Source organism: Lygodium microphyllum, chromosome 7 (assembly GCF_053477565.2).
Source record: "Lygodium microphyllum isolate KBCC chromosome 7, Lygodium_microphyllum_v1.1.10, whole genome shotgun sequence".
Classification (NCBI taxonomy): Eukaryota; Viridiplantae; Streptophyta; class Polypodiopsida; order Schizaeales; family Lygodiaceae; genus Lygodium; species Lygodium microphyllum.
Genome location: NC_141141.1, coordinates 90,301,163 through 90,326,127, shown reverse-complemented (window position 1 = coordinate 90,326,127; position 24,965 = coordinate 90,301,163). Strand labels below are relative to the sequence as shown.

General features: G+C 48.1%; 1 protein-coding gene across 6 annotated transcripts in view; it reads left to right on the top strand.

Annotated features, from left to right (window-relative positions):
- LOC148033680 (uncharacterized) overlaps window positions 1–24,965 on the top strand; it is a 364,446-nt gene that overhangs the window by 156,802 nt on the left and 182,679 nt on the right. For all 6 annotated transcript variants that reach the window (XM_087681629.1, XM_087681628.1, XM_087681630.1 and 3 more), the window contains exons 13-14: window positions 7,338–7,935; window positions 8,047–8,205. In XM_087681629.1, the coding sequence (XP_087537755.1) occupies window positions 7,338–7,935; window positions 8,047–8,205 (757 nt within the window). The remainder of the gene's footprint in view (window positions 1–7,337; window positions 7,936–8,046; window positions 8,206–24,965) is intronic.

Genomic DNA, 24,965 nt, shown 5'->3' with positions numbered 1-24,965 from the left:
CCAGTCTGATACATAGATCCATTCTGATCCATAGATCCCTTCCTGCCACTATTATCCCGTGGTCTTGTACACAGGTGGTGAGACTCGGACCAATAGAGGTGCATACGCCTCCGCTCTTGCCGTGGGCACCTATGGCTTGCTCCCAAAAGTATGCGAGCTGCCTGACAATACCTTCCCAATCGGCTCAGCCTGGGCGAGGGTGAGCTTGTGCTCCTGCAGTAGCAAGATGTCTATCCGTCTGGCAAGGGCAGACTGCAGCTCCTGCCGAACAATCAGCTTCCTCAAGCCACGTGCCCCACTGTAGTGGAGACTGTTCACATTCTAGGATGCAAGGTGTAGGCTCATGGGGAAACCTGTGACTAACCGAACAGATGCAACCGAACAGGCATCTGTTCGGTGTGGAAGCTACAGATGAGGAACAGAGACTGCGAAGCATGTAGTTAGGTTTTGCAGTCGGTCTGAATGGTGAGCTCCAGTCCCCCATGGTGACCCTCGGCCGGACCATAGGAGTGATAGATGCTCCAGGTGGTACTATCAATGCATCTTTTAGCTATGCTGAAAACTGCGACTTTGTACACTGGTAGAAGTGGGCCGCCTATGCCGGGGCCCACTCGATCACGTCCCTCGGCGCTCCCCACTGTGAGGGGGCTCGAAAGATAATGCTCAAATGCGGGACGTCGGCGCCAGCCCACCAATTAATGTCCATCATGCAACCTGGCCACTGTTGTGCGAATAGTGCTAGTCCTTCATCTCCCATCCACTGGGAGATGTGATCTGCCACCTGACTCTTCAATTCCTCCTCAATCTGTATAGTCGTCCACTCCTCTGAGAAGGATGACTGAAAAAAGAAAGCGTAGTTTGGTCCATCCGGTGGTGCTAGTAGGTGGACCTTGCCCCTCCTTGACTTATGAACCACGAAGATCCCCACCTCTAGAGGTAGTGGGAACTCTCCGCGCTCCGCAACACGCAGGTAAGACCATGGTCCACTGCGAAAAAACTCTTGTGGCAGTAGCTGTGCCTGTCTTGGGAAAGTATGGTGGGTGGCACAGCCAGATGAGCTGGTGGCTGTGTGGACGAGGGGGGACTGCTAGTGTGCAGAGGAGGTAGGTGTGTGTGGTGCATCACCTCCTGTGGGAGGAGGGGGAGTGGGTCTGGGGGGGCTCACTTGACCTGGGTGCAGATTAGGGGGAGTGCTCGGTAGGGGGGGTGATGGGGGTGGAGTGGATCGCGCTATGGTGGGATGGCTAGAGATGCATGGTGGGTGTGGGGAGGGGGTGGTAGCCCTGGCAAAGGGGGGCTGTGGGCCAAGCTCAGTGGAGGGAAAGGGGGGGATGGGATGGGGGGTGGGTGAGGGGCCTGTGGGGGCTCCGGCGAGGCAGTCTATGGCTCATGTGGAGAAAATGGGGGGGATCGGTCCTATCGAGTGGGGTGGACAGGGGGGGGCTGTGGGGTGCTCTGCCGAAAGGGGGGCGCTCGTCCGCCATCACCTTGCTGACAAGGTTGGGCCGGAGGGGCTGGCTGCGCCCCCCCTTGCCGTCTCCCTCTCTGTCGCCTCTGGACCCTTGTGAAACCGTCAGCGTCAACTTGCGGAATTGTGGGCGGAGCCCCCTTGTCTCCAAACCGTGTACAAACTGCTGCCTGATGCCCAAAGTCGTGGAAGCGCAAGCACTGCCCTGGTTGCCCAGTCACAATGACCTGCTGCCTAAAGGAATGCCCTCCTGCCTCAATCTCTAGGAACTGTGGGATATTCTTGACCTCCTTCACTACCACCCGTACCTTTGGGACCCCTGCCGCTGTCACTGCATCCGCGAAGGACGCGGGAAGGACAGTGCCGAAAAGCCTCCCAAAGTCTTCCACCAATTGGCGGTACTCAATCGCTAGGCTGGGGAAGAGGAGGGTGACCGGGTGCCGAAGAAACCTGTTGTGGAGTGCAAACGCCTCCATAGTGAAGCCACTATACCAAGGGACCATGTATATGACCCCCTTCGTGGATGCATATGGTGAACTGGCGAGTAGCTCATGAGCTGCGTCTGCCGAACTGAGGCGGACCATGAAGATCCCTTGGCCCAACAGGACCGCCTCCATGATCTGTGCCGTGCCGATGCTCAGCATGGAGTGGAGCCAGTCCCGAAGCTGGGCCCTAGCTAGGGAATGTCCTACTACCTGACCAGAAATTGTTGTTTCCATTAGCTCCAGCTCCTTAGCTCGGACGGCTAAGAGCTTCTCCTCAGAGAGGACTATGCGCAAGGTGTTCGACTAGGGGGCACTCGGTGAGTACGCCGGCGTCTGACCAAAGGTTTCCATTGCCCGTCCCTTCTGGGAGAACCTACCTATCATGCTGTTGTGCTGCTGAATGGGGAGTTGCTACAGGGGGAGGGAGCAACTGGAGGGGAGGGGGGAGGGGGGAGGGGAGGGGGGGGGGGTTCTGTTTTCAATGGCGGTGGTGTTGCAGCCTGATTGCGGGGGAAACGGCAGACATGCGGCCATTACACAGCATTGGGGCGAGGGCGCGCGAACAGAACTTGGAGGTGCGAACGGTGCTGGGACGGAGACGATCAGTCGGACAGCGGGCGAAACAGTCGGACAGCGGCCACGATCAGTCAGATGGCGCGAACAGTCGGAGAGCGGGCGAAACAGTCGGATGGCATGATTGGACGGGCGACCAGTCGGATGGCATGAAGTCGGGGCGGGGGGACAGCAGTGCGACATGATGGTTGAGTCATGATTTCATCATCTTTGTACACAGGCAGAGGATACATTGTTGCTTTGAGAATTTCCATAAGGCATTTGATAGCACAAGCTAGGCTATACTGACTCAGACACATGAGGTATGGGGGATTTTGATGTTTTATGTGTTAGTGTCAAGCATGTACAACACATAGGTACTTGTACTCTTTCAATTACACATTGATGAGATAATCCATAGCTACCTGCACTCTTTCAATTCCACATTGATGAGATTGTTGATTCCATACACAAGATTGGTGGGCAAGGAGTACCATTTGCAAGAGCCTTGATCCAAGTTTAACTATATGCTAGTTTCAAAGTCTCCATAGGGATTGTAGTGCTGATTTTTTCAAAGAGAAAAGAAAATTCTGCTTATAACACCTCGGGGACAAAGCCCCCCAAGGCAAAGTACATGGAACTCCATAAAGAGTACCGCATCACAAATATAAGGTTGTGTAACAGCCAATCTGGTGGGCTATAATGCCATATCATCTTAGGGGCGGTGTGGAAAAAAGTGCTTGAGTTCCAGGTCTGCAAGAAGGTCTCTTTTTGTTCCTCTGCCTCTTAGAGTTGCCGTGCATTCTCTCCCATCTTACGTGGATGGTATGGATGACTGCACCTAATGGTCCAAATGTACTGGGCCATGCTATTGGCAATCAGGTCCCATCTATGCAAGTGTCTCTAGGTCCACTGTGTGTGTGAATAATCTGGAGTGGAAATCCTGCTCAGATGTTGTCGAGTGATGAGGAAAGAAAGGCTTCCCTGAACATCCTCATAGCCACATGTTGGGCCTCCTATCTGTGACTCAAGCTACAGTCGCACAAACAAACCCCCCACCCCCCACCAACCAATTGCCACCATGGTCTTTTTTGTGCGGTGGAATATCATCTTGAGGCCTCTCCTCCATAACTCTCGAGCTCTAGGGAAGTCCCATAGGTAGTATCACTGTGTCCTCAAGCTCTCTACGTGTCTTGCATGCCATTGAGTCCTTATTGTATCCAATCCAAATGCCAACTGCTCACAAATCGATCACATAAGAACAGGTCTAAGATGCCCTCTCTGTGACAATGGGGGTGGCTGCTAGCTGTGCTCCAATCCGAGCCTAGTAGTGTAGCCAAAGAAGGGCTGTTCACATTGCCTATGAAGAAATGGATCCCTCCATATCCACTCTAGGATGCCACTAGAATCTCTGAAGAGGCCTTTTTGATAAGCCCAATGTCTCCATCCATTTATTAGGCAGGGTGGCTGGGCCTGGGTTGATGTACTTCTTCCTCTGATAGTGTGCCACTACCGTGATCCTTTGTCTCGAGCATCCAGTGAATGCTGTCTGGTGAAAGTTCTTATTAGGCAGGGTGGCTGGGCCTGGGTTGATGTACTTCTTCCTCTCATAGTGTGCCACTACTGTGTTCCTTTGTCTGAAGCATCCAGTGAATGCTGTTTGGTCAAAGTTCTTTCACTAGAGGTGGCCATTCTTCTCAGGAATACAAGTGAATGTCCTATCTCTACTAGTTCCAATGACCACTATAAGGATTTTCCCTCTACAGAAGAAATCAACCCAGGTCTGAGAAGTTCCTGTATCTGTCCACGAATCTGATGGAACTCCCTCTGTCACAGCCTCAATCATAGCTCTGGCCCCTATGAGATCTTATAAGCTTTGCCTCTAAATGTCATGCAGTAACTCCTAAAATTCAAAGTAGTCTCCCACTGACGTAGGGATGGATAAAGAGAATCTCCCCCAGGATAAGTCCATCCTCTATTTGAGTTTGGCCCGATTCTGATCTCAAATAGTGATTGAAGAGAAGAGGCTGCCTCTTCTCTTCAGCTGTAGTTGATGGTAGCTAACGAAGGCCCAACAATATAGATCTCCATTCTCTGATAACAATAGTCATGAAGCTGGCCTCAAAGCTTCTCCCTAAGTCTTTGGTTCTAATCTCTTGACAACTCCATTGAATGTTGGGCTGCCACGGTCCTCCATGTCTAGGTGTGATAGACTAAAGCCTTCTTATTAGAATTTTCTTCTAAGGCTCCTTGCTTGGAAGAAGACCTCTAACAATGAGCATAGCCCATAAGGTTTTCCTTTGGCTATTTGGGCTTATGATTCCCAATCCTCCTCTAGATCCAGGCTATATGATGACATCCCCAACCACCTTCGCTCTAGTTGGACTTCCATCTCCTCTTGATCAAATAAATTTTATGATACTGTGCTTCACTTGGCCAATGCATGACCTGATGAATGCCCAATAGGAATTGGTGTACTACATGGTTACAATAAGAACTTGATTGGCGATCACTACTCTACATGCTAGTGAGAGTCTCATTGAGCCAAATAAAGGAGCTTTTGTCTAATGCTCAAAAGAAGAGGTGCCAACTGGTGCTCTGAGGTAATGCTAGTCCCCACATGGCATCCAAGATATCTCACCACAGTCGTGCAGGGAACTGAGGTGAAATACTTATGTAGTTGCCACTTGAGCTGCCTAGTATCACATACCCAAAATGCATAGGACTTGTGTCAAATAAATAAGGCACCTAATGCTTTCAAAATACCTCCATGGCTGTTGCAAAGGTCCTAATGTTACTCTCATCCCCATCTAGATAGATTGCTATGTCATTGGCAAACTCCACAATAGAAAGATCCTCAAACTTGAGGATGGGTAACCTAATGCCTTATGATACGTGTGGATGTGTTTCTCAAAGAGGAGCTCATGGCCTTTGCTGCAAATAAGAATGAAAATGGGGCTAGTGGACAGCCCTGTCTAATTGATCTCTCAATGTTGAATTTGTCTCCTTTGCTCCCTAGTCGTAACCTACTTGTGTGCTAAGGCAATAAAGAGCTGCTATTTGCTTGACCCAACGCTATCAGAATCCCACCCTCAGCATCACACCCTCCAAGAACTTCGAATCCACTCTGTCATATGCCTTTCCAAAGTCAAGGAGCAAAAAATATCATGGTTCCTAGATCAAGCAAGAGTGGTGGACTCTAGAAGGTGAATATGTTATCCAAGATGTTGTGCTCTAGTACAAAACTTGTACAAGACTAGGACAAAACTTGTCCTAGTTTTGTCAGATATTATCCACCCCACTAGGACAAAACTTGTCCTAGTGGGGTGGATAATATCTCACATCAATGGGGCCAATCTAAGTCTCATTGCCTATGCAAGGATCTTGTAGGCATTTCCAAGCAAAGTGATCAATCTTCATTGTGGGATCCTCAATTTGTCTGCAGTTCCTTTGGGAATGACGTGAATTAGTCGCTCAAAAATGTCTCTCTTGCATACCCCTAGCTACATGTAGGACATATCAGCCTTGTGTACTAACCTACCACTAGTAATGTGGCAGACATCTTCACCAAAACTCTTCCTCATGACAAATTTGAAGCATTCCGCAATGTTTTAAATTTGATCTCCTTTGGTAGATGATCCTTGTATGTTGATCACTCTTCACTCCAAGGGGGTTTGTTGGGTTTGACTCACGGCTGCACTCACAGAGGAGTGTCAATGATCACTAGGGCACTTTTTAGACTCCTAATGAGAGGTTTTCTCCGTCAGTTTTATTCTCCTTTATTTTATGTGCTTATGTTACACAATTTGGACACTTATCATGTTTTACACCTTTCGGGTGTGGACACACATTAACAACCCCAAGGTTTAAGGATTGTACTTTGTACTTGCACATGACACTCTTTTGATAATTGCATTGGGAGTCGTGTCTTCACTTTTACACTCTTCACTGTCAATTGTACTCTTAGTTGAGCTTCGATATGTCCCCCCTCTCTCACACGCTAGTGATCGACCTAGGTAGGGAATGATTGAGGATAGTCCAAAAGTCTCTCTTATCTCATTAACCATTCAGGGTGTAAATAATCAATAGACAAATAAGCACATCCTCCACTCTCACAAAGACCTAGATCCCTTAGGATGGTCTTTCATGGCTCAACCTATCATAGCACTTGGGGGGGAGTAGATTGAGGCCTAGCATGTGGATATGAGGATTTTCAAGGGAGCCACTCATTTCTTATTGTTTGCCAATGCTTAAGCAGGATTTCCACACCATACTACTTGTAGACACATTGGGTTCAGGTACACTATCACATATGGGAGTTGATCAGTAGCATCATGCTTGGTTTATTTGAACTGTGAGGTGTAGTCATGCTATCGGCCTTTAGCATGTCTCTATTGCAGAGACTTTTTTATAGGATTTGGACAGAGACTATTCACTTTCTCCATGGGGCTTCAGACATCTTCAATTCAGTTCAGCCCACTTCTCTGCATCTAACAGTGCTATATTACTAAGGTGGTGGTCGTTACTAGACTGATAATGATTAATTTCAACAAGGAGGTCACTTCACACAACTTGTATTGTTCTCCCGATGTTGGTCAGTGCGTTCTTGCAGATTTTACTCTATTGTAGTAGCAATTGAAGGCATATGATCCTGTCAGACATAGTGTTTTTGTTCAAAATGTTGTTTTGTGGTTATTTTAGCTCTTATACATGTATGGTTGTGGACACAATCTGTACATATAAGGTATAAATCTGGTAAAATGCTGCAACCATACCATGCTGTTATGAACATACATATCAGTTGGAGTTAATATCTGCGTCATACTGCAAACTTTACAGGTGGAAGAAGGCATGCTTCAGTCTTTACAAGATCAGTGTGCAAAATCTGTGATTTCTTACACAGAAGTGCCACGTGAGAAATGGGTTTTGCAATGGCCTGGACAAATTGTGCTAGTTGTGAGTGCTATATACTGGACAAAAATACTCACTGACAGCATTCTTGAAGGAGGAAATGCCTTGAGTGAATTTGAAAAAAAGTGCACAGAGCAGCTTGGAAATATTGTGTCTTTGGTAAGAGGGAATCTCACAAAGCTTAATCGTGCAACTCTCAGTGCGTTAGTTGTCATGGATGTTCATGCTCGTGATGTGGTTGCGATTCTGGCTAAAGAAGGTATCCAGAAAGAGACAGACTTTCTATGGCAAAGTCAGCTACGCATGTACTGGGAGAAAGACACATGCTTTGTTCGGATGATGAATTGCTGTCGTGAATATGGTTATGAGTATTTGGGAAACTCTAGTAGACTAGTCATCACCCCATTAACAGATAGATGCTACCGGACATTGATGGGTGCAATTCATTTGAATTTGGGTGGAGCTCCAGAAGGACCTGCAGGCACAGGAAAGACAGAAACTACAAAAGACCTTGCAAAGGTTCAATGTTTTTCTAGAAAAAGTCATCTCATTAATTTGTCTATACTAAATGTGGTCTCTATCCACTCTGTGTAACCATAACTTCTGACTTTTGCTTCTCTTGAATGGCAGGCACTGGCACGCCAATGTGTTGTCTTCAATTGCAGTGACAGCTTGGATTATCTTGCCATGGCAAAATTTTTCAAAGGTCTAGCATCCTCTGGGGCTTGGGCATGCTTTGATGAATTTAACCGTATTGACTTGGAAGTCTTATCTGTTATAGCCCAGCAGGTAAAATTTTAATAATAGTTAAGCTGGCTAACTGCATATTCAAGATTTTGTTGTTAGAATCCACTGAGTCAGTGACTCTTGTCTCATGCAATTGGAAACATTGGGAAAACTGATTTCTGGAAAAATTCTCCCATAATTTGTAGTAAGCTGACCCATCAGCATTTCGAGTTTAGGCCTTCAAATAAGTGCCTCCCTGTTCAGCATGCCATAAGTAAGATTGCCTCTTTTTTCCCAAAGAAAACAAAATTCTATTGACACCCCAGAAGAAAAATCCCCTGAGGTAAAATTTTAAGTACAATAAGGCCTTGCAAAGGGCTGCTAAGTATGTCATGAGTGCAATGGTTCAGTGAACAACCAATCTGGTGGCTACATGAAAGAAGGTGCCAAAGTCCCATGGTTACATAAAAGCATCTCTCCTCATCTACTCAGAGTCGCCCTGAGTAAGATTGCCTCTTATTCATCAGCATTCTCTTTTCATAGAAAGGAATTCATGAGCACTTCACAGCCTGACTTAGTTTAATAATGCTGTACTAACTAGATGAGAGGGGAATTAGTAATGATATACTAGATACATCCGTATATATTTTCTGCGCATGTAGAAACTGAAGCTCTGTGCATCCTGTGAATTGAATACTATTAAAGGATTATGTTAGTTGGCTGCATGAAAGTCTCTAGTGGAGTTCACCTCCTGAGTGGAGGACAGCTAAAGACACCTCTCAGACATGGATGGGTCTCTTCAGCAGAGGAGCATCCTTCTTGTAGTGATTGGATCAACAAAGAGAGAAAGAAAGAAAGAAAGATCTATTAACATCTCTAAAAGGCCAGAGTGGCCTATGAGACCATAACCAATACAAGTGGTATCATCATCTCTCACTAGATAATAAGAGATAAAATTTATGTGTAAGTTTACATGGCATATTGGAATGAGATGTATGGAAACTGAAAAAACTGAAAAAGTTGGAAAAAAGACCTAAGTTTAAAAAGATCAAGAGTGTAGGGTATCTCCCCTCAGTCTATGGAATCCACCAAGACTCTGCAAGCTACCTCCGTCTGAGTCATCGTGCCAATCTGCCTCTGTACCGAGCTAGCGTGATGCGAATGTGGCGCATATGGGCTCGCCTATGTTATCGTGTAGGTACTCTAGGGTGTCGTGCTCTGTGTAGCGTTGTAGCTCTGTCAACTGTGATGCCTCCTGATGTTGTATCTCAGTAACGCCTATCAGTAGGAGATGTAGTGTCTGGGGTGGTCGCGACTGGGGGTTCAGCTATGCTGAAGTAGTTTATAACTGCTCTCTAGAGGGGTGGAGGATGCTGGGGTTGCCTCCTATCTTGTAACAGTAATGCTCTACGTCGTTGGAGCTCCAACAAGAAAAGGCCCAAACATATTTGGTTCTCATAGTCCATCACCCGTCTTAGTGGTCCAAACCCCTCCTTAAAGAGGCAATGATAGCGGCCTCGGATATCATAGTATACAGTACATCTACAAATGTAGTGCTCCTCTGTCTCTGACTCCCAGCCACAAAGCTGGTATGTTCTCTCATCGGCTGCAATATGGCTCCATCGACCTGTCTCAATCATCAGCTGATGCAATGAGCTGCAGATGTGACCAATAGCAACTCGGAGAGAGAGAGAGAGACAGAGAGAGAGAGAGTTCGATGTATAAAATCTTTTCCAAAGTAATGGCAAATCGGCTCCATAAGCATCTTCTTGCCATTGTGCATCCTCTTCAATATGGTTTCATTAAGGGCCGAAACATTCTGCATAATGTCTTGAATGTGCAAATGGCTATTGACTATGCAAAGCACTCTAATCAGGAGGTGGTATTGATTCAATTGGACCTGGAAAAGGCTTTTGATTATTTGGACTGGTCTTTCATTGCAAAACTTATGTCTATTATGGGCTTTGGTACTCGGATGTCTCATTTGATCTACACCATTAGTGTTGCGGCTTCTTCGTGAGTTATGCTGAATGGTGGTGTTACCGAGCCATTTGTCCTTGCACGCTCTGTGAGATAGGGTTGCCCATTGAGTCCTCTCTTTTTTGCCCTTGTGACTCATCCGGTTCTTTCGATGCTATCTCATATGGCAGCTTCTACTCAGTTGGTTGGATTGTCTCTTCCTTTTGGACAGCACTTCATTAGTCAATCTTTGACTGATGAGTGACAGCTTTATGATTTTGCGTGCGGACAAGGATAATCTTCGCAAAGCATTAGATGTTTGGACTCTCTTTGGTCATGCTTCTGGTCTTCATATCAATGCTTTGAAATCAGCCATTCTCAGTTGCACGGAGTCAAATTTGCAGTCATTGGACTGGCAAGGAATGGTTGTTCCCCGTGGTTCCATTGTCAAGCATCTTGGGTATCCTTTGGGTGTTGATGTTCGGCCAAAGCAACTACTAGAGTGGATTTCACAGAAACTGGCAGCTAAGTTTCTGTATTGGAAGTCACAGGCTTGGCCCTTCCATGTTCGCCTCAAAGTGGCTTAGACAATTATGTTGCCAATGCTCACATATTTCTTGCCATTGTTGCCTTGGACCACTACTACATTGAATGCTCTTACTCAGTACATTCGTTTCATGTTATGGAAGAAGGACTCCTTGTATGCAGGCATTTCATGGATTTCTTGGTCGCATGCATGTACCCCCAAACGCATGGGTGGTGGGGCTATTTTGGATGCCGAAACTCATATGCTCGCACTCCGTTGGTCTCTCTTTCGTGCCATGTGCTTGGATCATCACCCGTGGGTCTTTATAGCCCGTTATTTTCTTGAGGATCATGGGCTTGTGCATGGTAATACCCAAATTCGGAGCTCCTAATGGCATGTTCTTAATGCAGACTCTCGGTTTTCTAGTCCTTCTTCATCCCTGCTTGCTCATTTGGTATGTTCCTGGAAATTGGTTCTCTAGAAGGCTCAGTGGCATCCGGCGGAGGACCGCTTAGCTACTAACTCTTTTCAACTGGAATTGTTGGTAGCCTTGCGATTACTTTCTTGGGAAGGCAAACATGACCTCAGACCTAAATTTAACTGCATGGCACGCTTGGGCTTGACTTTAGTTGTGCAGATGCCACCCTTGCCAGTCGCAATGTGTTGATCTCGTTTCGTATAGCCAGGAGGCTTTTCAGGATCCCTCGTGGATACCGTGATTTATGGGGACAGCATTTGATGGTGCTTCAGAGCAGACAACCCTTTCCTTCCCTTGCTTAGGATCATCCCTAGCAGGACTGGGACCTTGCAGGCCGGCTGAATTTGGAAAAGGCTTCAACTAACCAGGTGTATCATCTTCTGATTAAAGATCATCAATGGCTGGTTACTAAAGCTAATAATGTATGGGGATTGTGTAAATCTCAATCATGGTGGAAGGTAACAGTGATGGAGGGCTGGTTCAACAAGACACCTTTCAAATGCAAGGTTTTTCTTTGGAGGGTGATGATTGGTGGTCTTCCTCTTGCTTCAGCCATTTCCAAGCGTCGAATCTCCAATGGCAATTGCTTCTTTTGCACCACTAGTATGGAATCGGCCCGTCACCGATTTATTTCTTGCCCTCTCGCTAAGAAAATCTGGTTACTCTTGTCAGCAGTTTTGCAAGCAGTGGTTGGTTTCTCGCTAAGCCCTTTTGATTGGGTTTTTGTGTGACCCAAATATCGCACACCAGCACAGTCGCATATGAAGATCTTGTTTCACTTTCTTCGATACTGGGGCTGTTGGCACAATTGGACCATTCGGAATGCTTTTCTTTTTGATTCAGCCTCTAATGTTCAAGGACATATTGCTAGGCTTAAAGGTCTCTTGCATTGGCAGATAGATCTCATTTGGCACTCTGACTTACTCCCTCGGGAGGACTTACTTCCCTAGCATATGGCAATTTCCTCAGCGTCATTGCCATGACTTTTGTAACTCTTTAGTTGTTTAGTACTTTATAAATATAATTTCCATTACGGAGAGAGAGAGAGAGAGAGAGAGAGAGAGAGAGAGAGAGAGAGAGAGTCCTTTTACAAAAAGAGAGAGAGAGAGAGAGAGAGTCCTTTTACAAAAAGAGAGAGAGAGAGAGTGTGTGTAGTTATTGATTTGCTTCCAAAAGTTCCTTCGCCATCTAAGTTGACTCAGTGGCGCCCCATTTCTTTGATGGGTTCAATGTACAAAATCTTTTCCAAAATAATGGCGAATCGGCTCCATAAGCATCTCCCTGCCCTTGTGCACCCTTTCCAGTATGGTTTCATTAAGGGCCGAAATATTCTACACAATGTTTTGAATGCCCAATTGGCCATTGATTATGCCCGCCATTCTAATCAGCAGGTGGTATTGATTCAACTGGACCTGGAAAAGGCTTTTGACTATTTGGACTGGTCTTTCGTTGCTGACCTTATGTCTGCTATGGGCTTTGGTGCTCGGATGTCTCGTCTGATCTACACCATTAGTGCTGCGGCGTCTTCGCGAGTCATGCTGAACGGAGGTGTTACTGAACCATTTGTCCTTGCCCGTTCTGTCAGACAGGGGTGCCCTTTGAGCCCTTTATTCTTTGCCCTTGCGACACATCCAGTTCTTTCCATGTTAACACATATGGCCGCCTCTTCCCAGTTGGCCGGACTGTCGCTTCCTACAGGACAACACTTCATTGGCCAATCACTGGCGGATGATACTTTTATGATTTTGCGGGCGGATAAGGATAACCTTCGAAAAGCATTGGATGTTTGGGGTCTCTTTGGTCAGGCGTCAGGCCTTCGTATCAATGTGCTCAAATCAGCCATTCTAAGCTGCACGGAGTCGGATTTGCAGTCCTTGGACTGGCAGGGTCAGGTTGTTCCTCGAGGTTCCATTGTAAGGCATCTTGGATACCCTTTGGGTGTCGATGTTCCTCCAAAACAGCTTCTGCAGTGGATTTCTCAGAAAATGGTGGCCAAGTTTATGCATTGGAAGTCTCAGGCCTGGCCTTTTCATGTTCGCCTCAAAGTAGCCCAGATAATTATGTTGCCAATGCTCACATATTTCTTGCCATTGTTGCCCTGGACTCCCACGACTCTGAATGCTCTCACTCAGTCTATTCGCTTCATGCTATGGAAGAAGGACTCAGTGCATGCAGGTATTTCCTGGATCTCGTGGTCGCATGTGTGCACCCCCAAACGCATGGGTGGCGGAGCGATTTTAGATGCCCAAACTCACATGCAGGCACTTCGTTGGTCCCTTTTCCGCGCCATGTGCTCGGATGATCATCATCCATGGGTCGCTATCGCCCGTTATTTCCTCGAGGGCCATGGGCTTCGGCATGGCACTACCCAACTCCAAGGTTCTTGGTGGCATGTTCTTAATGCGGATTCGCGGTTTTCCAGTTCTTCGTCATCGCTGCTTACTCATTTGGTGTGTTCCTGGAAACACGTCCTTCAAAAGGCTCAGTGGCACCCAACGGAGGATCGCTTGGCTACTAACTCTTTTCAATTGGAAGTATTGGCAGTCTCGCGTTTACTTTCGTGGGAAGGTAAACATGAGCTTAGACCACAATTCAACCGGATGGCACGTTTGGGCTTGTCTTCAGTCGCGGATGCCACCCTTGCCAGTCGCAATGTGCGTATATCGTTTCGTACTGCTAGGAGGCTCTTCCGGATCCCTCGTGGATATAGGCCTATATGGGAACAGCTTTCGATGGTGCTCTAGAGCAGACAACCCTTTCCTGCTCTTGCTTTGGATCATCCCTGGCAGGATTGGGACCTACAAGGCCGGCTGCATTTGAGCAAAGCTTCTGCTAATCAAGTGTATCATCTTCTGGTTAAAGACAATCAATGGCTAGTTACTAAAGCGAATGCTTTATGGGGATTGCGTAAATCCCGGTCTTGGTGGAGGGCAACTGTGATGGAGGGCTGGGTCAACAAGACACCCTTTAAATACAAAGTCTTTCTTTGGAGAGTGATGATTGGGGGTCTTCCGCTTGCTTCGGCTCTTTCCAAGCGACGAATCTCCAATGGCACCTATTTCTTTTGCACCACTACTATGGAATCTGCCCGCCACCGATTTATTTCTTGCCCCGTCGCTAAGAAAGTCTGGTTGTTTTTGTCGGCCGTTTGGCGAGGGGTGGTTGGTATCACACTGCGCCCCTTTGATTGGGTTTTGGGCCAGCCCAAATACCCTACTCCCGCACAGCCACATATAAAGCTCATGTACCACTTTCTTCGATACTGGGGCTGTTGGCATAACTGGACCATTCGGAATGCTTTTCTGTTTGACTCCGCCCATAATGTTCAAGGGCATATTGTGAGGCTTAAGGGCCTCTTGTATTGGCAGTTAGCTCTTCTCCATCGTTCTGATTTGCTCTCTACGGAGGACTTCCGTCCTTGGCATATGGCAATTTCCTCCGCATCTTTGCCATGAAATTGTAACTCGTAGTACTTAGCACCTCTTCACATGATGGCCTGGCTTGTCATCATGTATCTTGTAATCAAGTAATATTGTATTTTTTTCGTAATTAATACAATTACCTTTTACGAAAAAAAAAAAGAGAGAGTGTGTAGTGTGTTTACGAAAAAAAAGAGAGTGTGTAACTAGATGGCTTAGAGCCATCGTGTATCTTGTAATCATGTAAACTTGTACCTTTTTTTCATAATTTATACATTTACCTTTTACGAGAGAGAGAGAGAGAGAGAGAGAGAGAGAGAGAGAGAGAGAGAGAGAGTGAGAAAGAGCTTGTTTGAGTGAGAGAGAGTGAGAGAGATTCCACACGATGGCTTAGAACCATCGTCTCTCTTGTAATCATGTAAACTTGTACTTTTTTTTCGTAATTAATATAATTACCTTTTACGAAAAAAAGAGAGAGAGAGAGACACTAGATTACCTTTTACGAAAAAAAAAGAAGAGAGAACTGGCATCTCTCATGGTAGCACAGCTAGTCATGCCTCCTGGTGGCATGCGCTTAACTCTACGAGGTCTTTAAAGGTCTCCCTGTCTTTTCTCCTTTCTCATTTGACAGCTTCCTGGCAGGAGATGCTTCGTTTTGCAGTTTGGCGTCCCCTAGATATTTGTAAAGAGACAAATTCGCTGCCAGAAGAAATACTGGCTTCTTCGAGGTTATTGGATTGGCCACTAAAAGATTTGCAGCGAGACAAATTCAATCCAATGGCTAGATTGGGGTTGAAGATAGTCCGTGACGGTGTTATTCCTAGGCAGCCTGTCTTTATTCCTTTAGGCGTATTTGTCAATACTTTAGGGTGCCTTGTAGATACATGCACATTTGGTCGTCCATCCAGGACAATCTTCAGAGGTTCTTTCCTTTGCGTGTGTTACAGCCATTCGATCCTTGGCATGATTGGATGTTTGTGCTTCGTGATGACTTTTGGAAAAGGTCAGCTAATCAGATATATCATCAGATGGTGGACGCCAAGAATTGGGTCATGGGGAAAGTGAATAGGTTATGGCATTGTAGGGACAGTAAAAAGAAGTGGCGGGAAAGATTTATATACCAAGGAGAGTACAAGGAGAGTATTGTGTCCGTAAAATACTTAATATTTTTTATTTGTATTGATCTAACGATACCTCTGATGGATAAACACGAATGCTAATTCTTGATATATAAAAGACCTTGAGATGGAATTGTCAAAAGAATACTTTTTGTAATAAAACTAACCAAGATCTTTTTTCAAAATCGTGGGCAAGGACCCACAAAACTCCATCGAGAAAAGTCCACCAAGGGATTTATTCTCAAAAATAGAATTCGTGTTTAGATTGAGTCCAAACTAGATCCCGAGGAAGGGAAAATCCGACAAGACTATTGGAAGGTATTATCACTTATACTAAGTTTTTCCTTGATATTATTATTTTTGGAAAGAAAATATTTGTCTTGGAAATAAATCTATTAAAAGTTTATGTATAATGCATTCAAAATAAAATGTTCATAATTGTAAGTTAGGTACTAATATTTCTTAAAATAGTTAGGGTAAAAGATGGATGATCAAGTGCAGATCGCCGACCGAGGTAGTATTCCGATGAGCACACAACACCTGACTAAGGCAGTGTTCTTGGTGACACTAGACCTCCCTAAGACCAGCGTGAATAAAGCCTACTCCAAGGGGTTTTCTTTTTTGTTTCACATTAGTGAATATAGACCAATCATGATGCAAAAGGTCTTGTCGTAGGGAACTCTAGTTGGCAAAAGGAGGTGAGCTTTGGAAGTCTAAGGTCCCATATCAGGGAAAAGTGTTCATGTGGCGGTTGCTCATTGGGGGTCTTCCAACGGATGAAGTGCTTCGTGCCCGAAAGATCTCTGTTGGGCGTTGTGTTTTCTACACTACGTGTGATGAGACATTGCTTCACCTCTTTGTATCTTGCCCTGTGACGCGACAGATTTGGAATTTCATTTCCCATGTGTGGTTCTCGGTGACTCAGCAAAGTCTATTAGTTCGTTCCTGGCTTATGGGAAATATGTCCTCTATGCCTTCTTTGAGTTCAGATTGTTCCTGCCTATTTCATTTTCTCAGTGGTGAGCCCTATGGCATATATGGCGTACTTGCAATGCCTTTATTTTTTATGCAGAATCGGGCATCGATGGGCATGTGGCCCGTGTGCATGGAATATTGCTATGGCAAATCTCCTTTATGATGTTAGCGGACCTGGTTCTTCCGGATATTGCGGCCCCTGGCTGGTGATTGTTCGCTCTACTCCACTAGTTCCTTCTGTGTGATCTATTAGTACTGTTCATGTATAGGTTGTTCTACTTGTTCTGAGAGCCTTCAGACGTCATGTATGTATTAGTTACACAGAGAGTGAGAGAGACAGAGTATGCTGACCTGACAGTCTATTGTAATAGAAAGTAAGAGTTACAGAGAGAATGTTAACCTAATGGTCTAATGTAAATATTCACTATCTAATTCAATTTTCTTCACGAGAGAGAGAGAGAGAGAGAGAGAGAGAGAGAGAGAGAGAGAGAGGAGAGAAGACAAGCTGAAATCTCTAGGGTGGTGTTGAGAGAGAGAGAGAGAGAGAGAGAGAGAGAGAGAGAGAGAGAGAGAGAGAGAGAGAGAGAGAGAGAGAGAGAGAGAGAGAGAGAGAGAGAGAGAGAAGAAAGGCGCCTGACGACCTGCCTGATGCCTGACGACCTGACGACCTGCCTGATGCCTGACGACCTGCGCGCCGCCTGACGACCTGCCTGCGCGCCGCCTGACGACTTGCCTGAAGACCCACCCGCCGAAGACACCCGCACTTCACAGGTCTGCATCGTCCCTGCCTCTTTTCCTGCCGTTGCATCCGTCCTCTACCGTGGCCATCAGGTCCAAACCCGCTCGCCCTCTGCTGTGCGACTGTGGCCCACTGCAAGGAGTTCTGCTTGACGTCTCCCCTCGGACGTTGCACACTCACCTGGATCTGTGCCCTCAGCTGCTCGCTTGCCTTCACACGCCCTATTCGTCAGGGGTTCACCGGCGCGCGTCTGTCCTGTTCTGCACAGGTGCCCCGTTGCAGTCCTGTTGCTGCAGCCAGGTGGTTCCCTGATTGTGCCGGTCTGCGGGACTTGCGGAGCGAGCAAGAGAGAGAGACAGAGAGCGAGACAGAGAGAGAGAGAGAGGAAGGGACAGGCAAATAGACATTTTACAAGGACAGATCTGTGCCGAGGAGGCAGCAGATTATTGAAGAGCAGAGACTGTAGACAGTGCATCCTGCTGCTGCAGTGAGGGAGCGAGCGAAAGAGAGAAGACAGCGGTATGGCTGGCCTGGATATGGATTTTCTCGACCGGACGGTGGCAGCCCTTGGCCCTGATTCCGATACCGAGGAGCCGGAGGATATGGTGCCATGCACGGAGGAGCCGCCTCCAGGTTCTGAACTGCCGCCGGCAGGCAAACGCTCTAAGCACACTTCAGACGAGCCAATGGGTCCTCAGGACCGTTCCTATGCGCAGGTTGCCTCCGAACCTGTGGATTCGCAGGAAATAGACTGGGAGCATTTGCTGGACTTTGCCAATACTCTGCTTGGCGATTATGTCCAGCATAATAATGAAACTTTCTCTGCTGCGGCTGCGGATGATGTGCTGGAAGCGACAGTGGACCCAAAATCAGTCTTGCGGTCCTTCTCGGTGTTCTATGACCGTGCAGTTATACTTTTTTTCACCGGCAGGATCCCAGTGCTCTCACATATTCGCCAGTGGATGCGCCACTTATTGCAAGGGGAGTATGTTGAGGAGATCTTCCTTGGCCCTCGCGGCTTTTATGAGGTGCTGTTGAAATCTGAATCGCATCGAGCTGAGCTACTGTCCAAGTTGCCACTATTCTTTGACCGCCGCTTGGTCCATGTGGTACCATGGCGCCCTATGGCTGACTTCCAGCGTCTGCTTCAACGCGAATGCCCGGTGTGGGTGGAAGTGGAAAATTGTCCAGCGGTATATTGGCCATTGTTGAAAGACGCGATGGCGGTTGTGGGCACAGTGCTGGTTCCCCCCAGCCTCAGGGCTATGAACCGAAACCGTCTATGCATGTTATGGGATACGGCCAGGAAAAGGCCTGCGTGGCTTCGCCTCAATTGCGCTGGCATGCATCCTTTGCATTTTCGCCTGAAATGGGGCAATTTTGCCGGACACTGCTTTTCATGTGGTAAATTAGGGCATTTTGTAGCTGAATGCCCGGAACGGCAATTGTCTTCTGAGGAGGCGCAGGTTGTGCAGCCCAAGGATGACATGGTGCTTGATGCCCAGACACAGGAGACCCTTCAGCCCCCTACTGTCATGGAAAAAGGTAAACAACAGGTCCGAGCTTTGGATTCTCCTAGCTCTGATTGGATTGAGGCACGACAAAAAAAAGGTAAAAAGTTGGACGCAGGCCTGGCAGATCCTGGGCCTCATGTTTCCCCGGATTCCGTGCGCACGTACACGCGCAGGAAAGACATGGTCACCCCACAGCAGGTTGTGCGTACCATGGCCCCGTCAGCCCCCCGCAATCCGTCTTCAAGGAAAGTCTATTCCGAGGGCCCCAAGGGCCCACCTGCTAAGCTGGCGTTTGATGCGAAAGGCAATGTGATTACTCCTTGGGATAGGCGTTATCCCCGCCCTGCTCCCAAGGTAGTGGATTTCCCTTCTACCTCTAAAGCAGGTCGCCCGAATTCATTTGCAGTATTGGCTGATTTTCTGGATGAGGGTGTCCTGGATGCCCTCGCGGAAAAGATGCAATCGAGGCAACAGGCGCCTCGTTCCTGACTTCCTTTGTTTGAAAATATATGAAGATTGCCACGTGGAACGTGCGAGGCATTTGCTCTCGCCATAAGCAGCATACCATGTGGTCTGTCTTGCATGAAAATCAGTGGGATGTATTATGTGCAGTGGAGCACAAAAGTCATGGTGAGGCAGGAAAGGTTGTGGATTGTCGTGGATTTCGTCTGTTTTATGCAGGGACACATGCTAAGCATTATTCGGGCGTGCTGATGATTGTTCATGAGAAATACCAGCCTGTTCTTGTTAAAAATGATGTGCACGGCCGCTTTCTGGTAATCGAAGTCCTATTTGAAGGTGAGATTTTATGGCTGCTGGGACTTTATGCTCCCAATGATCCCACATCCCGACGGGATCTATGGTTGACTTTGCAGGGCTCCATGGCACTTGGCCGCAGAGGGTTTTTGATGGGAGATTTCAATATGTGTGTTGACTCTTCGCAGTCCACCTCAGGGCATTCGGTAATGGATATGCCAGAAAGCCGGGTGTGGAACTCCTTTGCTTTGCACATACTTAAGCAAGATCTTTGGTCGTGGCTTCACCCTTCTGTTTCAGGTTTTACTTTTCATTCTGCGCAATATGCAACCACTTGGTCGCAATTGGACAGAATGTATATCATGCAGGGGGATGATTTTCTTCCCGAGATGCTGGAGATGAAGGTCTTGCAGCAATATGCGTTGTCGGATCATTTTCCCCTCCAGCTTGAGATGCGGGCACAATCTGTTGCACCTTTTATGCAGTTCCTGGATAAGCTCCCTTTACGCTTCAACTCCTCTTATTTGAAGCATCAAATTTTTCAGGATTATATGCAGCAACTGATTGAGAGGTTCTTATTGGACTTCGCCTCTGAGGGCTTGGCTTCGTTTGCACGCCTGCTCTCTAATGTGCAGCGGGTTGCTCGGCAGTATGGGATTCACACTGCCTCTCTTTGTCGCCGCCGTCGACTTGCAGCAGAGGACTTATTGGCCTTGGTCCGTTCCTTACTCCTGGATTCCCCAGATGATGATTTTCTGCTGTCACTGGAGCGGCGTTTGGCCCATCTTATTCAAGTGTTTAGCTTGAAATCTTATCAGCAGGCCAAGCTGCATAACTTGACTGACACATTGCAAGATAATGCCTGCCAGTCTCATAAGTTCTTTCGCGCCTTGCATGCTTCTCCAGCTCGCGAAAATATGACTCGACTTCAGGACTCGGAAGGTCGCATGGTCACTGATCCGCAGACCATTATCAATATGTGCAGAAATTATTTTATGGATCTTTTTGGTTCTTCATCCTTGCCGTCTAGCCAGGTTACGCATGCCCGCTCGGTCTTCTATCAGCTGGTCCACCAGCAGGTTCCGCTTGATATGCAAGCCTCTTTGGAGGCGGATATTTGCGAAGATGAGGTTATGGATGTGTTGTTGCACCTGCCTAAGGATAAAGGTCCTGGTTGGGATGGTCTCACTAATGAATTTTTTGAGCACTCAGCCACGCAGTTGGTAAAGCCTTTGGTGGTCATGTTCCAGCAGGTTTGGGAAACAGGGGTCATGCCTTCTTCATGGAAAGAAGGCCTCATCAAACTGATCCCCAAGGTCCCTTCGCCGTCAAAGCTGCAACACTGGAGACCAATTTCGTTGATGGGCGTGATGTATAAAATCTTTTCCAAAGTGCTGGCAAATCGGCTTCACAAGCACCTTCCAGCTCTTGTGCACCCCCTCCAATATGGTTTCATTAAGGGACGCAACATTTTGCACAATATCTTGAATGTGCAAATGGCTATTGATTATGCGAGGCACTCCAATCAGCAAGTGGTCTTGATTCAACTGGACCTGGAAAAGGCGTTTGACTGTGTGGACTGGTCTTTCCTTGTAGAGCTTATGTCTGCTATGGGCTTTGGGATCCGCATGTCCCGATTGATCTACACCATTAGTACTGAGGCTTCTTCAAGAGTTATGCTTAATGGTGGGGTCACGGAGCCATTTCTCCTTGCGCGCTCGCTCAGACAAGGCTGCCCTTTGAGTCCTCTCTTCTTTGCCTTGGCAACTCACCCGGTCCTTTCAATGTTATCCTCCATGGCGGCTTCTGCCCAGCTGGCAGGGTTATCTCTTACTTTGGGGCAGCACTTCATTAGCCAATCCTTGGCTGATGACTCCTTTATGATTTTGCAGGCGGACAGGGATAACATTCGCAAGGCATTAGATGTTTGGACGCTCTTTGGTCAAGCTTCTGGTCTTCGCATCAATGCCTTCAAGTCAGCCATTCTCAGTTGCACGGAGCCTGATTTAGAGTCATTAGGCTGGCAGGGCCAGGTGGTTTCTCGTGGCGCGATTGTCAGGCATCTTGGATACCCATTGGGGTTGGATGTACGGCCAAAGGCCCTGCTGGAGTGGATTTCACACAAACTGGCCGTGAAGTTTATGTATTGGAAGTCGCAAGCCTGGCCGTTCCATGTCCGCCTCAAAGTGGCTCAGACAATTATGCTACCAATGCTGACGTATTTCCTGCCATTACTGCCATGGACGCCCAGTACTTTGAAGGCTCTTACTCATCCCATTCGTTTCATGCTATGGAAGAAAGATTCACTGCAGGCAGGCATTTCCTGGATTTCATGGTCACATGCATGTACCCCTAAGCGCATGGGTGGTGGAGCTATTTTGGATGCAGAAACTCATATGCTGGCTCTTTGTTGGTCTCTGTTTCGTGCCATGTGTGTGGATCATCACCCGTGGACCATCATAGCCCGTTATTTTCTTGAGGACAGCGGCCTCCGCCAGGGTAACACACAGCTTCGAGCCTCATGGTGGCATGTCCTTAATGCTGACGCTCGTTTCTCCAGTCCCTCTTCCTCTTTGTTAGTGCATTTGGTCGGCTCTTAGAAAGTGGTGCTCCAAAAGGCCCGTTGGCATCCTGTAGGGGACCGCGTGCAGACAAATTCTTTTCAGCTGGAATTGTTGGCGGTATCCACATTACTTTCATGGGAAGATAAACATCAGCTCAGACCAAGATTTAACCGCATGGCCCGTTTGGGTGTGACTTCGATTGCGGATGCTACCCTTGCCACTCGCAATGTCCTTGCATCATTTCGGACTGCTAGGAGACTTTTCAGGATCCCGCGCGGATACCGTGATTTGTGGGGGAAGCTTTCCTCGGAACTTCAGGGTAGGCAACCCTTTCCTGCCCTGGCTATGGATCGCCCTTGGCAGGACTGGGACCTTGCAGGCCGGTTGAGTCTGGAAAATGCCTCTACTAATCAGGTGTATCATCTTCTCATTAAAGATCACCAATGGTTGGGCGTGAAAGTTAATGTTGTTTGGGGCCTGCGGAAATCACTGTCATGGTGGCAGGCAACGCTGATGGAGGGATGGCAGAACAAGACACCTTTCAAATGCAAGGTCTTTCTGTGGCGGGTAATGATTGGTGGTCTTCCTCTTGCCTCGGCCCTTTCCAAGCGTCGAATCTCGAATGGCACTTGCTTCTTCTGCACCACTTCGGCGGAATCGGCCCGACATCGTTTTCTTTCTTGCCCGCTCGCCAAGAATATCTGGTCACTCTTGTCACGAATCTGGCACGCGGTGGTGGGGTCTTCACTGACTCCCTTCGATTGGGTTTTTGTGCGCCCGAAGTATCCCACACCACCACCGTTACATATGAAGATCTTATTCCATTTTTTCAGATACTGGGGATGCTGGCACATTTGGACCACCCGAAATGCTTTTCTCTTTGATTCGGCTTCTAATGTACCGCGACATATTGCAAGGCTTAAAGGGCTCTTGCATTGGTAGCTAGATCTCATCAGGCACTCTGACTTGCTCCCTCGGGAGGATTTGTATTCCTGGCATTTGGCAATTGCCTCTGGGTCCTTGCCATGATTGGTGTAACTTTTTAGTACCCTAGTCCGGGGATTTCCCACACGTTGGCCTATGGCCCTCGTGCCTCTTGTACTCGTGTAATCATGTAATCTTGTACTTTCTTCGTAATTAATACAATTACCTTTTACGAAAAAAAAAGAGAGAGAGGAGAGAGAGAGAGAGAGAGAGAGGCGAGGGAACCGTCGCGATGTCGGGGAGCACGTCCCATGTCGCGCCGCCATAGCTAGGTTCGCCACCGTCGTCTGCGCCCGTCGTCGCCTGCAGCTGCCTGCCGCCCGTCGCCTGCAGCTGCCCGTCCCTTGCCGCGGCCCGTCGCCCGTCGCCTGTTGCCTGCAGCTGCCCGTCGCCTGCAGGCCTGTCACCCATTGCCCGCCCCTGATGCCCCGTTGGCCGCGGCTGCCCCTGGCGTCCTGTTCCGTCGGGCGCAGCTGGGTCCTTCGCCCCGCTGCTGGTCGGCCCATCGCCAGCGGCCCCCGCCTTGTTGTCGCCCGCCTGAGTGGTGGGCTCTGCACCACTTTTTGTTCGTTTGCCCTCTGAGTTTTAGGGTTTCTGCTGGCGAGGCCCTTGCCCTGCGCCCTCGACTATCCCGTGCTGCCGTCGACTGCCAGACCTGTGCCCCACCCTCAGGCCCGTGCACCGTTAGGGTTGCGCCCTGCCACACACGCTCGTGGGACAGGCCACGACTCAGGCTGACAGGACGCGTGTGAAGACAGCAGTATGGCTGGCCTGGATTTGGACTTTCTTGACCGGACGGTGGCAGCCCTTGGCGCTGATTCCGATGCAGAGGAGCCGGAAGACATGGTGCCATGCACGGAGGAGTTACCGCCGACTTCTGAACAGCCACGTCCCGGCAAACGCTCCAAGCATACGCCTGATGAGCCAATGAGCCCTCCGGAACGCTCCTATGCGCAAGTGGCCTCTGACCCTGTGGATTCGCAGGAAATTGACTGGGAGCATTTGCTGGACTTCGCCAATACTCTGCTTGGTGATTATGTCCAGCATAATACCGAATCTTTTTCTCTTGCGGGAACGGATGATGTGCTGGAAGCCACGGTCGACCCCAAATCAGTCTTGCGATCCTTCTCGGTGTTCTATGACCGTGCCGTTATACTTTTCTTCACTGGCAGGATCCCAGTGCTTTCGCACATTCGCCAGTGGTTGCACCATTTATTGCAAGGGGAGTCGGTTGAGGAGATCTTCCTTGGACCTCGCGGGTTTTATGAGGTCCTGCTGAAATCAGAAACGCATCGCGCTGAGCTCCTGTCCAAGTTGCCGCTATTCTTTGATCGCCGCTTGGTTCATGTTGTGCCATGGCGCCCCATGGCCGACTTCCAGTGTCTGCTTCAACGCGAATGCCCGGTGTGGGTGGAGGTGGAAAACTGTCCGGCGGTCTATTGGCCCATGTTGAAGGATGCGATGGCAGTTGTGGGAACAGTGCTGGTTCCCCCAAGCCTCAGGGCGATGAACCGCAACCGTTTATGCATGCTCTGGGACACGGCCAGGAAAAGGCCCGCGTGGCTTCGCCTCAATTGTTCGGGCATGCATCCTTTGTACTTTCGCTTAAAATGGGGGAACTTTGCGGGCCACTGCTTTTCATGTGGAAAACTGGGGCATTTCATGGCTGAATGCCTTGAAAAGCAGACGTCTTCGGAGGATGCGCAGGTTGCGCTGCCCAAGGACGACATGGTGCTTGATGCCACGCCCCAGGAAGCCCTTCAGTCTCCTCATGTCATGGATAAAGGCAAA